The sequence below is a fragment of the Wasmannia auropunctata genome, unplaced genomic scaffold, assembly GCF_000956235.1.
Source record: "Wasmannia auropunctata unplaced genomic scaffold, wasmannia.A_1.0 LD335736.1, whole genome shotgun sequence".
Classification (NCBI taxonomy): Eukaryota; Metazoa; Arthropoda; class Insecta; order Hymenoptera; family Formicidae; genus Wasmannia; species Wasmannia auropunctata.
This window is the reverse complement of record NW_012027154.1, coordinates 125159-140378: the sequence shown is the minus strand read 5'-3', so window position 1 is coordinate 140378 and position 15220 is coordinate 125159. Positions and strand designations below refer to the sequence as shown.

Here is a 15220-nt window from a genome sequence, read left to right as displayed (position 1 = left end):
AAACGGAGGCGTTAAGGTGGAGATATCTCGCGCCGAGGTCGAGACCAGATAAAGTCGCATTTATGTATTAAATTTATCAGATTTACTGCAACATATCCTTGGTACCAACCGCTTCAGTAGGTAGATGAACCGGCGCGAGTTAGTTCCACGTATATTTTTCCGCACTTATAGATTCGATGCGCGCCCGCGCGCGCGCGTATGAAAACGGCGAGTACTTGTTGTCGTCCGCCTTGATGGATACGCGGAAGTTGGCTTCAATTAACCAAACCCTCGGGTTACTCGCCTACTGAATCACCCCGCATGAAATATACTTTACTTCTTGCGCGCCAGAAGCGTAATTGAAATCGAAATTACGTGTCACAATTCGTGAAGATTATTACCAAGCCCGGATGTGCTTTCGCGCTAGATTGCCGTTCGATGTTATTTATGATTGAAATTAACGTTTTGGTCGTTGTATCTTTGTAACGGTAAGGTTCTTTACTGACTGAGCCTATTACGTGTTTTTAGGGTATTCATTGTATCTCATTATACAAATTCCTTTTTTTTATCGACCTGTTTTAAAAATTATTAAACCGTCAGAGAGAAAAGTTACAAATAAGAAAGATCTGTGAATTATTTATTATCGCCTCTAAAATAATAATTTCTTTCTTTTTATACCTGCAGATTTACTTTAGATACATTATTTCACTTTGAGTTATTATTAGCAGAATAATAAAATTAATTGAAATATAAAAGAAGAGAGTTATTTAAAGAGTTAAATAACTCTCTTCTTTTATATTTCAATTATTTCTTATTTCTTTCTCGATCTTCTTTGACTCGCTCCGTTGCCGGTTTATCGACTCGTTTGCATTATATCGCGTTCGATTTTTTTTTCGCCACCGTATCCTTAACGCATTGCCGAACATTGCGATTGCACGGACAAACACATCCCGCATCGTTCAGGCGTTACAGAGGAAAAAAAAGTCAATAAGAAGGTAGTAACACAAAATTCACGCGGAATGCGTCCGCTCCTCGTACAGCGAGCCAAATCTTGCGGCTAATTGCATTAAGATAATTAAATCGGTGCGGGCCATGAGATTCCGCGCAATTACGATACGCGCCGTAGAATTCCGACGTTATTTCTCGTTCCGCGCGCGCACAACCAGACTGTTGAATCGGATGAAATTCACGTCTGTGCAATTACCTGCAGAAACGACGAGCAAGGAATTATGCTTATGGAACGAAGGTGTTTCCGAACGGCAATGGCATTAGAAGATAATACGTTTCCTTTTAAGAATTTTAAATGCACAGTTCGCGTATTATGTCGGTAATATGACGGATATATCACGCTTGTTATTGGGCCTTTATCCTTTTGCAATCATTTCGAGCTGATATCGTAATTATTCTCGTTTGCAACCTCGTTTTTTTTGTGCGTAATGCTACTTGGTAATAATTTTCGTGTATTATTTACCAGTTAAAGAATTTTGCGCGAAATCTGGCCAATCATCGCGTTCTGATTATCTTTGCTATAGCTATATATATATATATTATTTTTGTGCGATCGAGAAATATATATTACAATACGTATCGTAGGTATAATTGTGATTGCTGTAAAATTATTTTTGCAGGCGTGAAATTTCATTCAAATGCGACTACCGGCCAATCTACGTGAACCGTGTATCTAGGATCTCCATCTTAATTGCGACACAAGAGATTTGCTTGGGCGCACTTGTCCCTAAACTTCCTTGAAAGCACGGCGTGCAGAACGCGTTACGAACGTGGGAATCGTTTTCAAGGTGCACGACGCCGTGAAACGATCCTGCGCCCGTAACATCTCGGTGTTTACTCCGCCGGAAAATCAATATTATTCATGAGACTGCGCCCATGCGATTCTGATAAAATTATTAAAAAAATAGGAGCGTGCACAATGGTGCTTTCGGAATAAATAAGCAATATGGTTCGAATCCGTTCTTATTATTCATTCGCTTTTCTGCATTTTGCATTCTCTTAGCAAAAATCCCAGCTTGAGTGACTCGAAATCGTCGCAAACTCGCAACTCGCGAGATGCACTCGCGCACGAATACGTATTCCGCGGCTACGCAATTTTTTTTCTGTTACGCACGATTGCATTTACGCACTTTTATACCGAGGTGTTTTATCGCACGTGAGAACTCCGCTGCCAAGTGGAGCGATGCTCGGCGCGATGACGGTATGTCGGAAGAAGAAGCTCTAAATGCCACGGAGAAAGAAACGAGCTGGAAACGGTAGTAACCAGTCGGCATTAGCATGTTGCGCTCCGCCGGGCCCTACCCGGCGCGGCGTGCTGCGGCCGCGATTCTTTTTCCCTCTAGAAAAGTCGCGCCGCGTAACCGTAGTCTGATTACGCATGCACGCGGGATAGGCGAAATTATCGGCGGTGCGTTTTCGCGAAACACGCGGAAGTGTTCAGTTAAGCGGACACGTAACGATCGCGCGCGATTACGCTCGACTTTCATGTACGCCGTAACGGCGGTTGGCTTTCAATTTTTCAACGAAGAGAGGAGAGAGAGAGAGAGAGAGAGAGAGAGAGAGAGAGAGATATGGAGGGAGGGAGGAAGAGAGACAAGAAAGACCGTGCGGTGATTTTAACGAAGCTTTCGTAATTACGGTAGGTGGGCATTGTTCGTAGGATCGGCCGCAGGAATACAATGGGCGAGTTAGCGTGACCCGTGACGACCGTACGGTATCCATCGATGTTGTGAAAAATGAGAATGCGTCAGTTCCGTCGCACAAAGTCGTCGAGAAAGAAAGTCGCGCGGTTTTTCAGACTCAATTATATCGGGATAATGCAACGTTGGAAGGAGAAAATTGAAGAGATTCAATGCCCACAGTCGTTGCACAATTCTCAATTAACGCAGAGTTGGAGTAATATGTATGTGAATTACTGGAATTCAAAAACCCATTATCATGAGCTTGAACAGGAGTTGCGTCGTTTCTTTCGACATATTAATCAGCTATCTCTTTTTCTCTGGTATTTCTAATTGCACCACTTCTATACATAAATTTATACTGCGTTCTCGCGTGTTAAAATGGCGCGAGTAATACATCTTTGTTCCCCGTCGCTAAATTGTTTAACGAGCTTGGCCGTAATAAATCATGCACCGTCATTCCTGCATTCTGCACTGCGCGGACGCGACCTAACTCTTCCATCTCTCTCCCCTTCATCTCCTCTCTCTTTCCCTCTCCTTCTCGCAGCCGCCTATGCCGCGCGATTAGACATCGGATGAAAAAAAATTGGCAGAATGAAAAGAGGACAAGGGAAGAGCTGGTCGAAAGCCGCGAACCAACGATGGGAGATGCGCTCGTGACCCATGACGGCCCTCCGTGGGCACACCGCGGAAAAGATGTATATCCATTCCGACACGGCGAAAGACATGGCGGGGTGGATAGAGGGGGGGCGAGAAAGGGGGTTGACTGATGTTTCCCTATGCCGCGTATGCTACCTCCATTACTTCGATATTATTATACCTGTTGCTTTATATCTCACGGCACCATCTTTGTTTTGCAGCGGCGTGCATCCGGTGCACCGCTGCGCGACTGCATATCGTACGGTGCGGGGAGCGTTCTGCTTTATCAGTCTTTCTCCCCTCCTTTTTTTTCTCAATTTTATTTTTATGACGGTTCCTTTTGCATGCTGCACGTGCACATGCTCGCGCAGGCGCTACAAGCGCCGGATGCCGCTAATTGCGGTAATATTACTGTATGTTCCATGAGGAATCTTGATATTCTCTTCGCGATCATTGAGTTTCTATTTTTTTTTCTCGTATTGTATAATTTGCATGGTACAATCAATGCAGGGCAACATCGATCATATGTACATGCAAATTGCTGAGAATACTAAACTTTTTTTTTTTTTTTGAGAATTTTTAGTGAACACAGAATTAATAATTTATATGAAATTAAATTGCATCATGAAATATTATAAAATCTAGCCGAGATATTTCTAGAAGCGGCGGCGCCGTGCTTACTTTGTCGGTATTTATTTAGAAAAACTGGTCGGCAGCCTTGTTTGGGAGCCTACCAATATTTGCATGTGCACGCGCTCCTCGGGATTCTCGAGGGGTTGGCGAAGGATCGCAAAGTGGATTCCACTTGCGGCGGCTTTAGGAGCACACTTGTCCCTTTTACGTCTCTCGAGGGACTTTATCCTGTCGTCTGCTTGCCCAGGAAACTCGAGAGTGATGCTTAACGCTGTCGTACGATTTCATCAATTATTTGTTCGTGAATTTGGGGGTCTGTAGAGATCATCACAAAATGCATAATTATATTAAGAATTGTTAATTTCGAGACAATTATACATTGCATATTTATTTTAACAGTATATAAACAAAGCAAATTTATTACAATTTATGGTTAAAGTAAGATAACATATGTAATATACATATGTGCTAAATATAAAATAAATTAAACTGTCGAACTTACTTTATATTTTTAAAGTCAAAGTTTCATTTATTCTCATATATCTATGACATTTCTCTTTATCTTGAAGTTTTCATAAATTTGTTACATCGCGAAAGAGATTTGGCAGTCACGAAACGTTCTTGAAACTAAAAATAAGCGGTATTATCTCTAGAGCATAACAGATTTATTTGTTACGGTTAAATATGATATTGTTCGAGATTGCAAAATATATTCGGCGAGGAATTTATGGAAATATATCAATGCGCGGGCGTCTCTGTCAGCGCGCTCGCCGCGTTTTGTATGCCGCGGGATACGCTCGAGCGGATTGGAAACAAGAGCAAGAGCGACTTCCTGCCGACTGTAAATATCAGGTTGATAAATCTATGTGGAAGTGCGGATGACTGTGCATACAAATCGACAGCCATTGGTCTTGCGGCACCGGGCAAAACGCGGCCGGTGCGTTCAAAATGAGATAACGCGCGGGATAAAGTAAGCGCGACTCTCCGAAAGATCGAACGTTGTTTCATGGTAATTTAATTAGATTTGCATCTCGTCATTTTTTGAAAAACTTACACGATTAATCACGAGTGTACACGTATACGCGTGCGTATGTACGCAACGCGAGAGAGATTGTTGCCAGTCGCTCGATCCATTAGAGATCACCGAAAGAAAGTCGAGAAGAATGCGATTATCTCTATATTGCAGTATCTCACATTTTTATCGACGATGAGGGTTGGAATTCCCTTCTCTTTTTCCCATGCACCGGTACGGATGCAACGAATTTCTTAGTACGTAGCTTCGCACATCTGCCGTTCGTGGGGTCATATCGGTGCCTCTAATCTGTTCATTAGTCCTAATATACCGAGCGGCCATACGTACCCTCCATCAGATATTACTCGCCGTGTCACTCAGCCTCGAGTTTTACGACCTCGAGAATGAACCGCTCGTTCTAGATTAATCGGCGGTTGGAACATCTTTTTTTTTTAACATGAAAATAATAAATTCTTGATGTTCGAGTTGCGATAAACATGATCATTAAATAAATTTTGAGTTTTTCCGTTGTGTTGAGTTTAATCTGTGGGTGTACGATTACATTTCGAATAGAAAATTAAAAGCCCAATAGTTATCTTGATATAAATTCCTCTTGCTTTTCTTGTTCAATTACGTATTGAATATAGTGGTTAACAGTTTATCTTTTATACGTGCCTCAAGAATTAATCTGCTTCCGCCGATTAATTGCACCATGTCGATGGTAAAGAAAGTAATATGCTTGACGTGAAAAACTTGGTTATATATCGGAAATGATCGAGGAAGTTGAGCAGAGATAGCCGGTAATTAAGCGAAAAGCATGATCCCGAATAATTTCTATCCGCCCGATGACGATAACAGGTCGCGGGGAGAGGCCAATCCTGCACAGTCGCGGAGCATATATCTACGGGGCCCGCTGCCAATCGTCCGTACATAATTGGATATAGAATCGTGCGGCCTTTACTCTCGCGTACGCTATTCCCTCCGCGACGTGCCCCCGTCCCGGGTTAGGAATGTAATTAGTCAGACGGGCACCGGCGCACAATCTTGGCCGCCGATCGGTAAGTCCCTTCGTTACTGGTGATGCCTGTGCGATGCCCCCGAGATTGCCGCGTACGAGATCGAGCGATTACCAGTCGTAAATACGCGCGCGATAATTAAAATTACTGACTGATTGCCTCTCTCTCTCGTCGAATTGCACTTACGCGAGACGTTTTAGCGTATACCATAGTAGATGCTGAACGTCGGGAAAGTGAATGCGCTCGCTCGCGCTGCGCAATTCTGTCAACCGAGCCACGTACATACGTATTTTGTCGCTCGTGGATTTCTCGCTGTAGCAAATATCATACAACACTATTTTCATTAGCAGGTGGATCTAAAGTGCTGCCCTTGCGGCGCAGTGGCGGAGCTATCCGTATTGCAGGCATTGAGGGAAAAGTTGAGAGTAATATATAGGTACTACGATACTACTGCCGGCTTTTCTTCCCACATGAATATCCGGTATTTTTCTGCGTTATTATACATCGGAATCATCTTCGTTATTTTACTTGTGTTGTCGCTCGATAGTAACACGGTTCTCATAATTCTACAAAATTGAAAATTAAGATAAAATTTGTTCAAGTCGCTCCGAAGGAAAGTCTCTTCCTGCTTCCTCTTTTCTTCTCTGAAAATTACGAGAACGTGTTTAATTATTATCTATACATAGCCGTAAATTATTTCCTGAAGATATATTGCTTGAGAAAAGCCGCGAGCTCTGACATGTGGTAGCCGAAAAGAAAAATTTGAGAAATGGCGCCTGCCCGAGGGGGCCCCCAGCTCGTATGGAAGGAACGTGCGATAGGGTACACAGCGGGGGACGCAGACAGAGATTGCGTTGAACATCGTTTCGCGAGGAATCGTCGGTACCGATCCCGCTGTCGTCCCCCGTACTTCGCGCACGTTCCCCCCCCGTAACAATAAGAACGGGTTCGCGGGCGATCTCGGAATTCTCGCGTCCCGGGTCGCGCCGGTGGCTTCCCTCCGTGACTCCGCACGCTCGCAACACGATGTTGTGTTATTCAAATGGACTCGAAAGAGAGAAATAAAGAATAAGCTTCCTTCTTGTAAAAGCGTTCCGATACTATCTCGGGCTACCACTATCGCGCGTGTATATCTAATGCATCAGTGAGGTCCTGTCTGCTCCTCTTCTTTTTGGTATCTGTCGCTCGATACCTTCATAAAACGAATGATATCGGGCGTAGGAAAGAGAGGAAAGAGAAGAGAAGAAGAGAGAAGGTAATTTTGGACACGAGGCAACATTTTTCGAATGAAGAACTGCCGTTCCTAGTATAAAATTAATCTGCGAATAAAAGCTACTGGAAATGAGGACTTTTTAAATTTGTTAACAAAAGAGGAAAAGGTTTTTAAAATTAATTCGAAAAATATTGAAGAAACTGTCTCGTGTCAGAAGCTACGTACTACTTTCTCTTCTTACAGTTTGCTTGAAATTAATTATAACTTGCAAACTATTAACGAGATTAAAAATTTTATCGTAGAAAATATATTGATACTTGTATATAGGGGAAAGATCGATCGATTGATTGAAATCTGTCATTAAAATGAGGTCAGTGATCCCAGGACGTTGCTAAAGAACATCATTATCAATCGGAACCGTGGAAGGGAGCAATATATCGGGGCGAAACGAGCCACGCAAATCGCAGCGATGTGCAAATCGTAGCGATGTGCAAATCGTAGCGATGCGCAAATCGCGAGGCGCGGCAAGGCGCGATATTATCGTCGCAATTTCTGCCATGTCATTCGGCCCGGTAGGCCTTTACTAGCCATCTTATTACTTGCACAGCGGAACGAAATTATAGATCCTCCAAAGTGCAAGAGGGCGATTATACCATTATATGCGCTCTCTCTCTCTCTCTCTCTCTCTCTCTCTCTCTCTCTCTTTCGTCTTGGGCGTAGGTATGCGGGACGTACATGGATAACGGTAACGCCGATCGTCTTGTCAGCTGACCTTAGGGATATATCGCGAGGTATACGTACGTGCGCCCGTACGATATGTCCGTGGTGGCCGTTCTGCTGCCATCCGTGCTCCACCACACCCAGTCATGAGGAAAGGAGCACACCGGCTTCATGTTCGGTACCGAGATAACATCGATTGTAGATTATCTCAAATAGTTGCGGATACAGATTTTTTCGAGCTCGAAGTATAGCGTACGGTATTTTGGATCTATATTAAAAATAAGGCAAATCGGACAAGCTGTGTAAGAAGATTTTTCTGTTCTGGACATTTCTGAATAAACGAGCCGATAACAAATGACAGATTTTTTTAAGCCGATTTGACTTTTTCACAAGTACGTGTCGAATCCAAACATTTGAAAGTATGAAAGTAAGCCTTAACGGAATCTGCATGATAGAGCTATCGGCACCTGGTATTGATCTCGTCCTTTTTTGCGTTTAATTAAGTAAATTTAGCATATGACTCTGATTCGCATCGCGCGATCTGCTTTGATAACGTTTTCCGTTAAATAGTTTCTTTATGCATGGCGAGCTATCATAAACGCCGACGATCATCGGGCACGCAGAAGACGAGCAAAAACTCGTGACAAGTTTTATCAGCGGACGCGTTGCGTATGCACGTGTGCGGCCGTTGGCTCGTGGACCACGCTCGTGTACCACACCTTCGTCAAGAAAAGGCGCACCGCACGATTCTACGGTTCTATACCGGTATTGAGATAGTATCGGTCAGCATGGATTGCGCTTAGACCGCCTAGGAGTCCGGCTTTAATAGCCTGCAGCCACGGCAATCGGCCAGAAATCGCTCGTACCTCAGACCGTTGTACAATATTTTCGCATTCGCGCGCACCTATATGTGTGTGCGTGTATATGTGCGAGCTAGCGCATGTTTATACGTCCATCGTGTACAAGAGAACGTTTCCTGGAGCAAAGTTTCCAGGTCAGAGAAAAAGACCAATCGGCAGCGGATACCTTACTTGAACGCCGTACGTTTTTTAATTCGTCATTTATTATACGTCACTGTATCCAGCAAACAAACACACTGTCATTTATTTCTTTATATAATTATAATTGCTAATTGGATCGTATATACGTTGGTCGTTCGATTGCTCGGCTGATGAAGTCGTAGACAATTCCGTGAATGTCTCTCGAAGCGAAAGCCGGGAACCGAGTCCCGGCCGCGGCGGGACGACGACGACGTAGCCTCGCCGAAATATCATGGCTTCGTCGTAATTTGTTTCCCCGTGGTAGCGTGACATCCGACGATACGTCAAGATGTAATCTATCCCCGGTCCCTAATTCTCATCAAGCGAGTCATTCATCCTTAATCGGTTAATAACGGCCGTCGAACGCGGTCGGTGCGCGCCGACGACGATCGATCATTCGGTCCGATCTCGGATCGATGTATCGTATAATTACGACGGCGGCTCCCGCGATTTCTAGCCGACCTCTCCGCTGAACCTCTCACTAACGCCCGTTTTCTCTTCTGCGTGTTTCAGCAAAAGGTGAAATTTTGGTTCGCCACGGGCGGCGCCGGATTCTGCATCAGTCGAGCATTGGCGTTGAAGATGACGCCGGTGGCTGGGTGAGTGTTTCTTTTTTTTTTTCCTTTCCGCTTTACTTCTCTTTACGTTCTTATATGAAAAGCGAATTATTCTTACTCTTCATTCCGTTGTACTAAAGAATTTAAATCAAGATAAAATTGACGTTAACTGCATTAAAATTTAATTGAAATTTTACTTTAGTAACAAGATTTGTTTGTATTTACTTATCGTAATGCATATATATGTAACTTTAATTATCCGATATTTATCTTATTGGTTGTTACGATATTATCTTACAATCGTTACGCGTGAGATAACCGATCACAGTTTTAAATTAACTTACGATTTTTCTCTCTCTTTCTCTCAAATCTCTTTGTGGCAGGTGGTTTTTATCATAGAAATCTCCATAGAATGCGATTAGTCACGCATGACACGTGTGACACGTGTTACCGCGGCACATCGTGGTAGTTCTTTCAGGATTTAATGTAACGTGAAAATGCATATTAACGATCGCGTCCCTCCCGAGTACCATTTCATCTTTTTTTTCTATGCGCTATCTATCCGTCTCTACCTGCGGAGGATTAAATAACGCCGGCGGCTCTGCCTAGTCACGCTTACTTCGATCGATCGAACGGTGCTATCTATTACGAACGCCGATACAAACATTATAGCTGATAATTGCGTATAAAGGTTTGTTCTACCGTGAAAATTGTTACATGATTTTGTGCAAAAAAAAAACCGCGCGCGCTAATCACTGAAACGTGGAATACATACAAAAAGAAATCGTTACGAGAATCGTAACTATGAACAGTTATGTGTGCGTCTATTATCGACGTTGCTCTCAATAAATGCACCTCGATATAGGCATTGTACAGTTAGCACGTATGACGTTTATATGCTTGGTGCGTGATCATTAGGATGATCGCCGACGGGAGGTCGAAAGCGTTCGCGCACTTATGTTACTCGTAAATCGCCGTTTATGGCGTACAGTGGCCAATTGTTTATCCTCGCTTCTCGATATCGTCACGAGCGAGCCGCCGTTTGTTGCTGTTAACGATGCAAAAATGGACGGCCATATGGTTCGATCCAGTTTTTTTTTCACGGTGACTGCGTTTTGCGCCTATCGTCGTAGATCCGAAGCTTAAATTTCGCTCGGAGGGTCTTCCATAAAATCTCTTCATTTGATCAGCGATTTGATCGGTTTATTCAGAACTGTGGTCCTTTTCCCTGCGTCCTTCCGCGCTCATCCACTCGTCCTCAGCCCCTCCTTATACGGATTCGGTGGCAGAACGAACGCGAGGATGAACGCGAATGGGTCTGGCAAAAAAGCCAGCACCTGGGAGGGCTCGCGAATTAGTTGTACCTCCTTTTTCTCGTTTTTTTTTGTTTCCCCACTCTAGCTTCGTCACGCTCTTCCGTCCATTCTGCGATATACACGGTCCCAGCATTATCCTGCCTCCCGGTACACTCGTTCGCTTCGCGCGGCGATGCGAATAGCGGGGACGGGGGAAGGAAACGGGGCAAGTACATCGAACGGCTTTCTCATTCAGAGCCGGCGGACGATTCTCTCGTCGACACCATTTTATTTCGCCGGACGTAATCCGCGGCGGCATTACGCTTTATCTGCTCTCACGGTTTATCGCGACTAAACGCCGGTCGATGACAGCCCGCAATTTATGCTCATTGCTATAATTTTACTTTTTCATCGCTTTTGGGAAATTAAGAGGGACACAATAATCAGACTTTTTTTTTGCTTCGGAGGCTTCTTGCGGCAGCTGTGAGAAGCGGTAGAACTTCGTTACCAGTCGCGCGTGAATTATTCCGTGAAATTTCCATGCAATTTTTCCGCGCCGGCTCGCGAGCGAAATACCCGCGATGCTTGAATGAGTTAGTTTACCGCGTCATTTCAGACCGTTCTTTATCTCCTGCGAGCCGCGTTTTACGTTTTACGTTACTTTTACATTATTTCAAACGCCGTCAGGATGATGCTGAGGCGACAGTAAGTACAGACGGTAATCCCACTTGTCTTTCTTTCCAAGAACGGCACAATTACGTTCATGCGTTTTAATTTATTCTGCTCGAGATGCGCTATGCTTTTTCGCACTTAAGAAAGTAACAGATATCACGCTGCCACTTTTCATTTTGCAGTGAACATTCTTCATCCAAATAGCTTCGAAGAGAAAAACGCTTTCAGCTCTTTTTCGCGTGCTTTTCTTTCAGCCAGCGGCTACTTAGGATTTTATTTCGTTGTTAACAGGCTAGAAAGAAAGGAAGAAAATCGCTCTTAGCCTTTCTTTTCTACCATCTAACTGAGAGCGCGCGATACAATCGTCCTCGCGTTTCATCCTTTTCCATTTTTATCCTCTCGAATCTTCTTTGGAATAGATCTTTTTGAAACAGAAGCGTTATTAAATCGACTTATGCTTTCACGCGGTTGGAAATTCTTTTTTTAATTTTTTATCACCGAGTCAAATGTTCCGTTAATATGCTATAATTTATTGAAGATTTCTGTATTTAATTTATCTGCAGATGTTGCTTCTTATTTTACAAATTGTCGGACTGCGAAGGAATAGTGTTATAATCTCGGTTTGTGCGATAATCTCATCTTTAATCGTTTGACTACTTGATTCGCCACACTTAGTCTGTGAATCGTTAGATGCTTTTTGAAAATCGGATTACTATATGCAGATATACTGTTTTTTGCACGATCAATTATTGTGGTCGGCCGAGTAGATTGTCCTTCGACTTACGTGAGTTCTCACGTTTGTTATAAGATCCACCTGAAGTGTACGTTCCATTCATTGCTTCTGGGTTACCATACGCTCACATCCGCCCTCCATTCCTATACTTTTTATAGGATTGATACTGTAATAAAATATATGTAAGCGATTAAGATCAAGTAATTTATTATAATTTTTGACAATTACTTTTAATTATTTTTCTCTTTTTGATGAAAAATCTTTACATAAAATCTGACTGTTTTTTTAAATGTAGTCTGTAGAAAATTTCAAGTGACTTAATTTAATAATTTGATAATTAAATTTTGTAAAATTTTATATTAAAATAATGAACAATTCTTTCTTTTTACTATCTATTTGAGTTATATTGAATAAATAATTTTCAAGTGACTGCACCATAGTAGAGACAGAGATTAAAATGATTTTTGAAAAAATTATAAGAAATATGAAAAAGAGCCAAAAAGTACATCTTTTTTCTATATTGCATTTCTGTTGTAATGACATATTGATTATTTGCGTGTGTATCATTGAAATTTATACTCACTGTAATTATACCGACTTCAATCTCTGCCGTGAAAATGCAATAAATCCGAATCCGCGAAGCGGTTCCGCCGTGTTAGCCATTAATCGAGCAGCGAAGGGGGATAATGGTCAGTTATCTCGTGGCTCTCGCGGAAATGGATCTTAATTAACGGCGAACGCAAGAAGCCGCCGTTCGTTACAATGGGACTGGTGAGACGAACGGGTTGATTACCACCCACGTGCAGATGCAGGGAAGTGCAGCAGGAAGGCATGCATGGAGCACGTTGCGTACGCCCGCTCTTATGCGTATACCTATATTTACATCATTTCCTTGTTAGCGCGGAGTGCGCACGCGGAAAGAGGAGGCTGAAGGAGGAAGAGGGCAATAAATAAGAGAGATTAGAGCGCAAGGAGACGATAAATGCGCGATATTTCTACGACAGTTTCAGTTAGCTGCGTGCACGGTATTTTCTAAGCATAGAACCAATGTAAATATTGTTACATATGTCAAAGAATAATTAAAAAATAAATTTTATTATACTGCATAGTTATTTAGCATTAGAAAATGAAAAAGTTTTACTTTGTGTTTTTTAGAAAATGTAAATAATTGAAGCTTCTCTTTTTGTAATATAATTTTATTTTAACTTTATTTATATATATTTTTTACAAAATTCCAAATAATATTTTAACGATTTTAAGATATAAATTCGATTATTAAAAATTTATGACTAATAATCGCATTCTATAAAACATTTGATAAGAAAAAAGATTGATACACATAAAAATTACAGTTAAAATTGAGAGAACGAAAGAGAGAGAGAGTCGATAATTCTAAGACATTCTGTATACGTTCTAACCTGTACTTCCTCGTCTTACTACTTTTTGTTGCTCGCCTTCTTGTTTGCGTATTTTATCTTTTCATCGGGAATTATCGGTGAATAAGAGCAAGAAATCACTAAAAACTATCTTCTCCCTACGCTTCTAACTTTACGATCTTTGCGCCTATCGATTATAACGTTAACGTACCGAGGAAAATTGCGCAGACGAGAAATGGAGTAAAAATTGAAGCGCAGCGCGAAACGTCAACATCCTTCGCCAAGCATTAGAACCGGTGTAATCGCGATAAGCTGCAGAGAGCTCCGAGGGCTCACGTTGATCATTAAATAGTTTTTATATTTATTTCTGAAAAAAAGAATGCAGTAATATGGATAATTTGTATTTTTTATGCTATTATAAAAAGTAAGTCGTTGAAATTGTACCCCCGATTTCATTTCTTATTCCGAGACATTAGGTTGTCGATTCGCGGTAGTTTTCAAAAACGCTGCGAGATCATGTCTTCTCTGCCTGTTGACTTCACCGCTTTGCACTTTTTCTTCTTGTTTTCTCTTTTTCGTTTCGTTCGGCGCTTGTATATATGTACGTGTATACCTGTTCGTCGAGCATTTTTATTGCCCTTAAAAAACCTGAAGGTATACCCCTGCGAGTAAGCGCTTAGTCTCGCTCGCCGACAGCTTCCTCCTTTTGAATCCGTTGGATTCCGGCTTGATCGTAAACGGTTGCTATAGGATCTTTGGAAGGATTTCTCCCGGCGCGACGATGACACGCAGAATCAGATTCGGGAATTACAGAAGTCGCAATTTGCCGCTTAATTTGCAAGTGCCGGTAAATCTGGTTTGGAATTGCGAATTTTAATGAGATACGTGTTCAAATCGATGTGCATTTACGTAAAAATTGTTGAACGCTTAAGACTTGCACCGTTTTTGTAGTAAATTTAATAAATTATTATCTTTATTTTGTGTATATTTCGTATAAGCCAATTACGAGCAGCCCTCTAAAATATCGATTGTAAAAAATTAAACGGGAATTTATCCTGTAATCTTTGTAATATATATTTATTATACGCTACATTTTTTAATTTTTATTGTGAGTTAGGACATGCATAAATTTATTAATTTTACAAAAAAATATGTATAATTAAGAACGTTTCATAGACTACTGTCTACGGCAAGAGATGTATATCTTTAAGCAAATGATATTATGATTCTTTGGACGAGATATGAACGCGATACACATAGATATAACTTGAGTAATATCTTGTATTTTTTCCTGAAAGATATACATAAGTAAGCGAAGAGGATTTCGTAATTTCTCATGCATTCCCCTTTAAAGGAGAAAGATTTCACACGTGTGTGATGCGGACAGCAGACATTTAAGCTCTCTTTTTATACAGATTTTTTTTGGTTTCTTACCGTAATCAGGTTACGAACCAGGAATGTGTGGCGTCTTGCTCTGCTCGTAATAAACGTGTCGTCGAAATTACATAGTGAGAAACAAGGACGGGGAGAGATTCCGAGCAGAGCTCTTAAGTGTTGAAGGAGGATAGCGAGTCGAGAACCGCGACGTCTTCTTTAACGAAATTTATTTTGATTGCGCTTTCTGATTTATTATAATTACGAATTCTAA

General features: G+C 41.8%; 1 protein-coding gene across 1 annotated transcript in view; it reads left to right on the top strand.

The window, feature by feature from the left end:
• LOC105456218 (fringe glycosyltransferase) overlaps positions 1-15220 on the top strand; it is an 84495-nt gene that overhangs the window by 56252 nt on the left and 13023 nt on the right. Inside the window, exon 6 of the mRNA XM_011700100.1 lies at positions 9453-9538. Coding sequence (XP_011698402.1) covers positions 9453-9538 — 86 coding nt within the window. The remainder of the gene's footprint in view (positions 1-9452; positions 9539-15220) is intronic.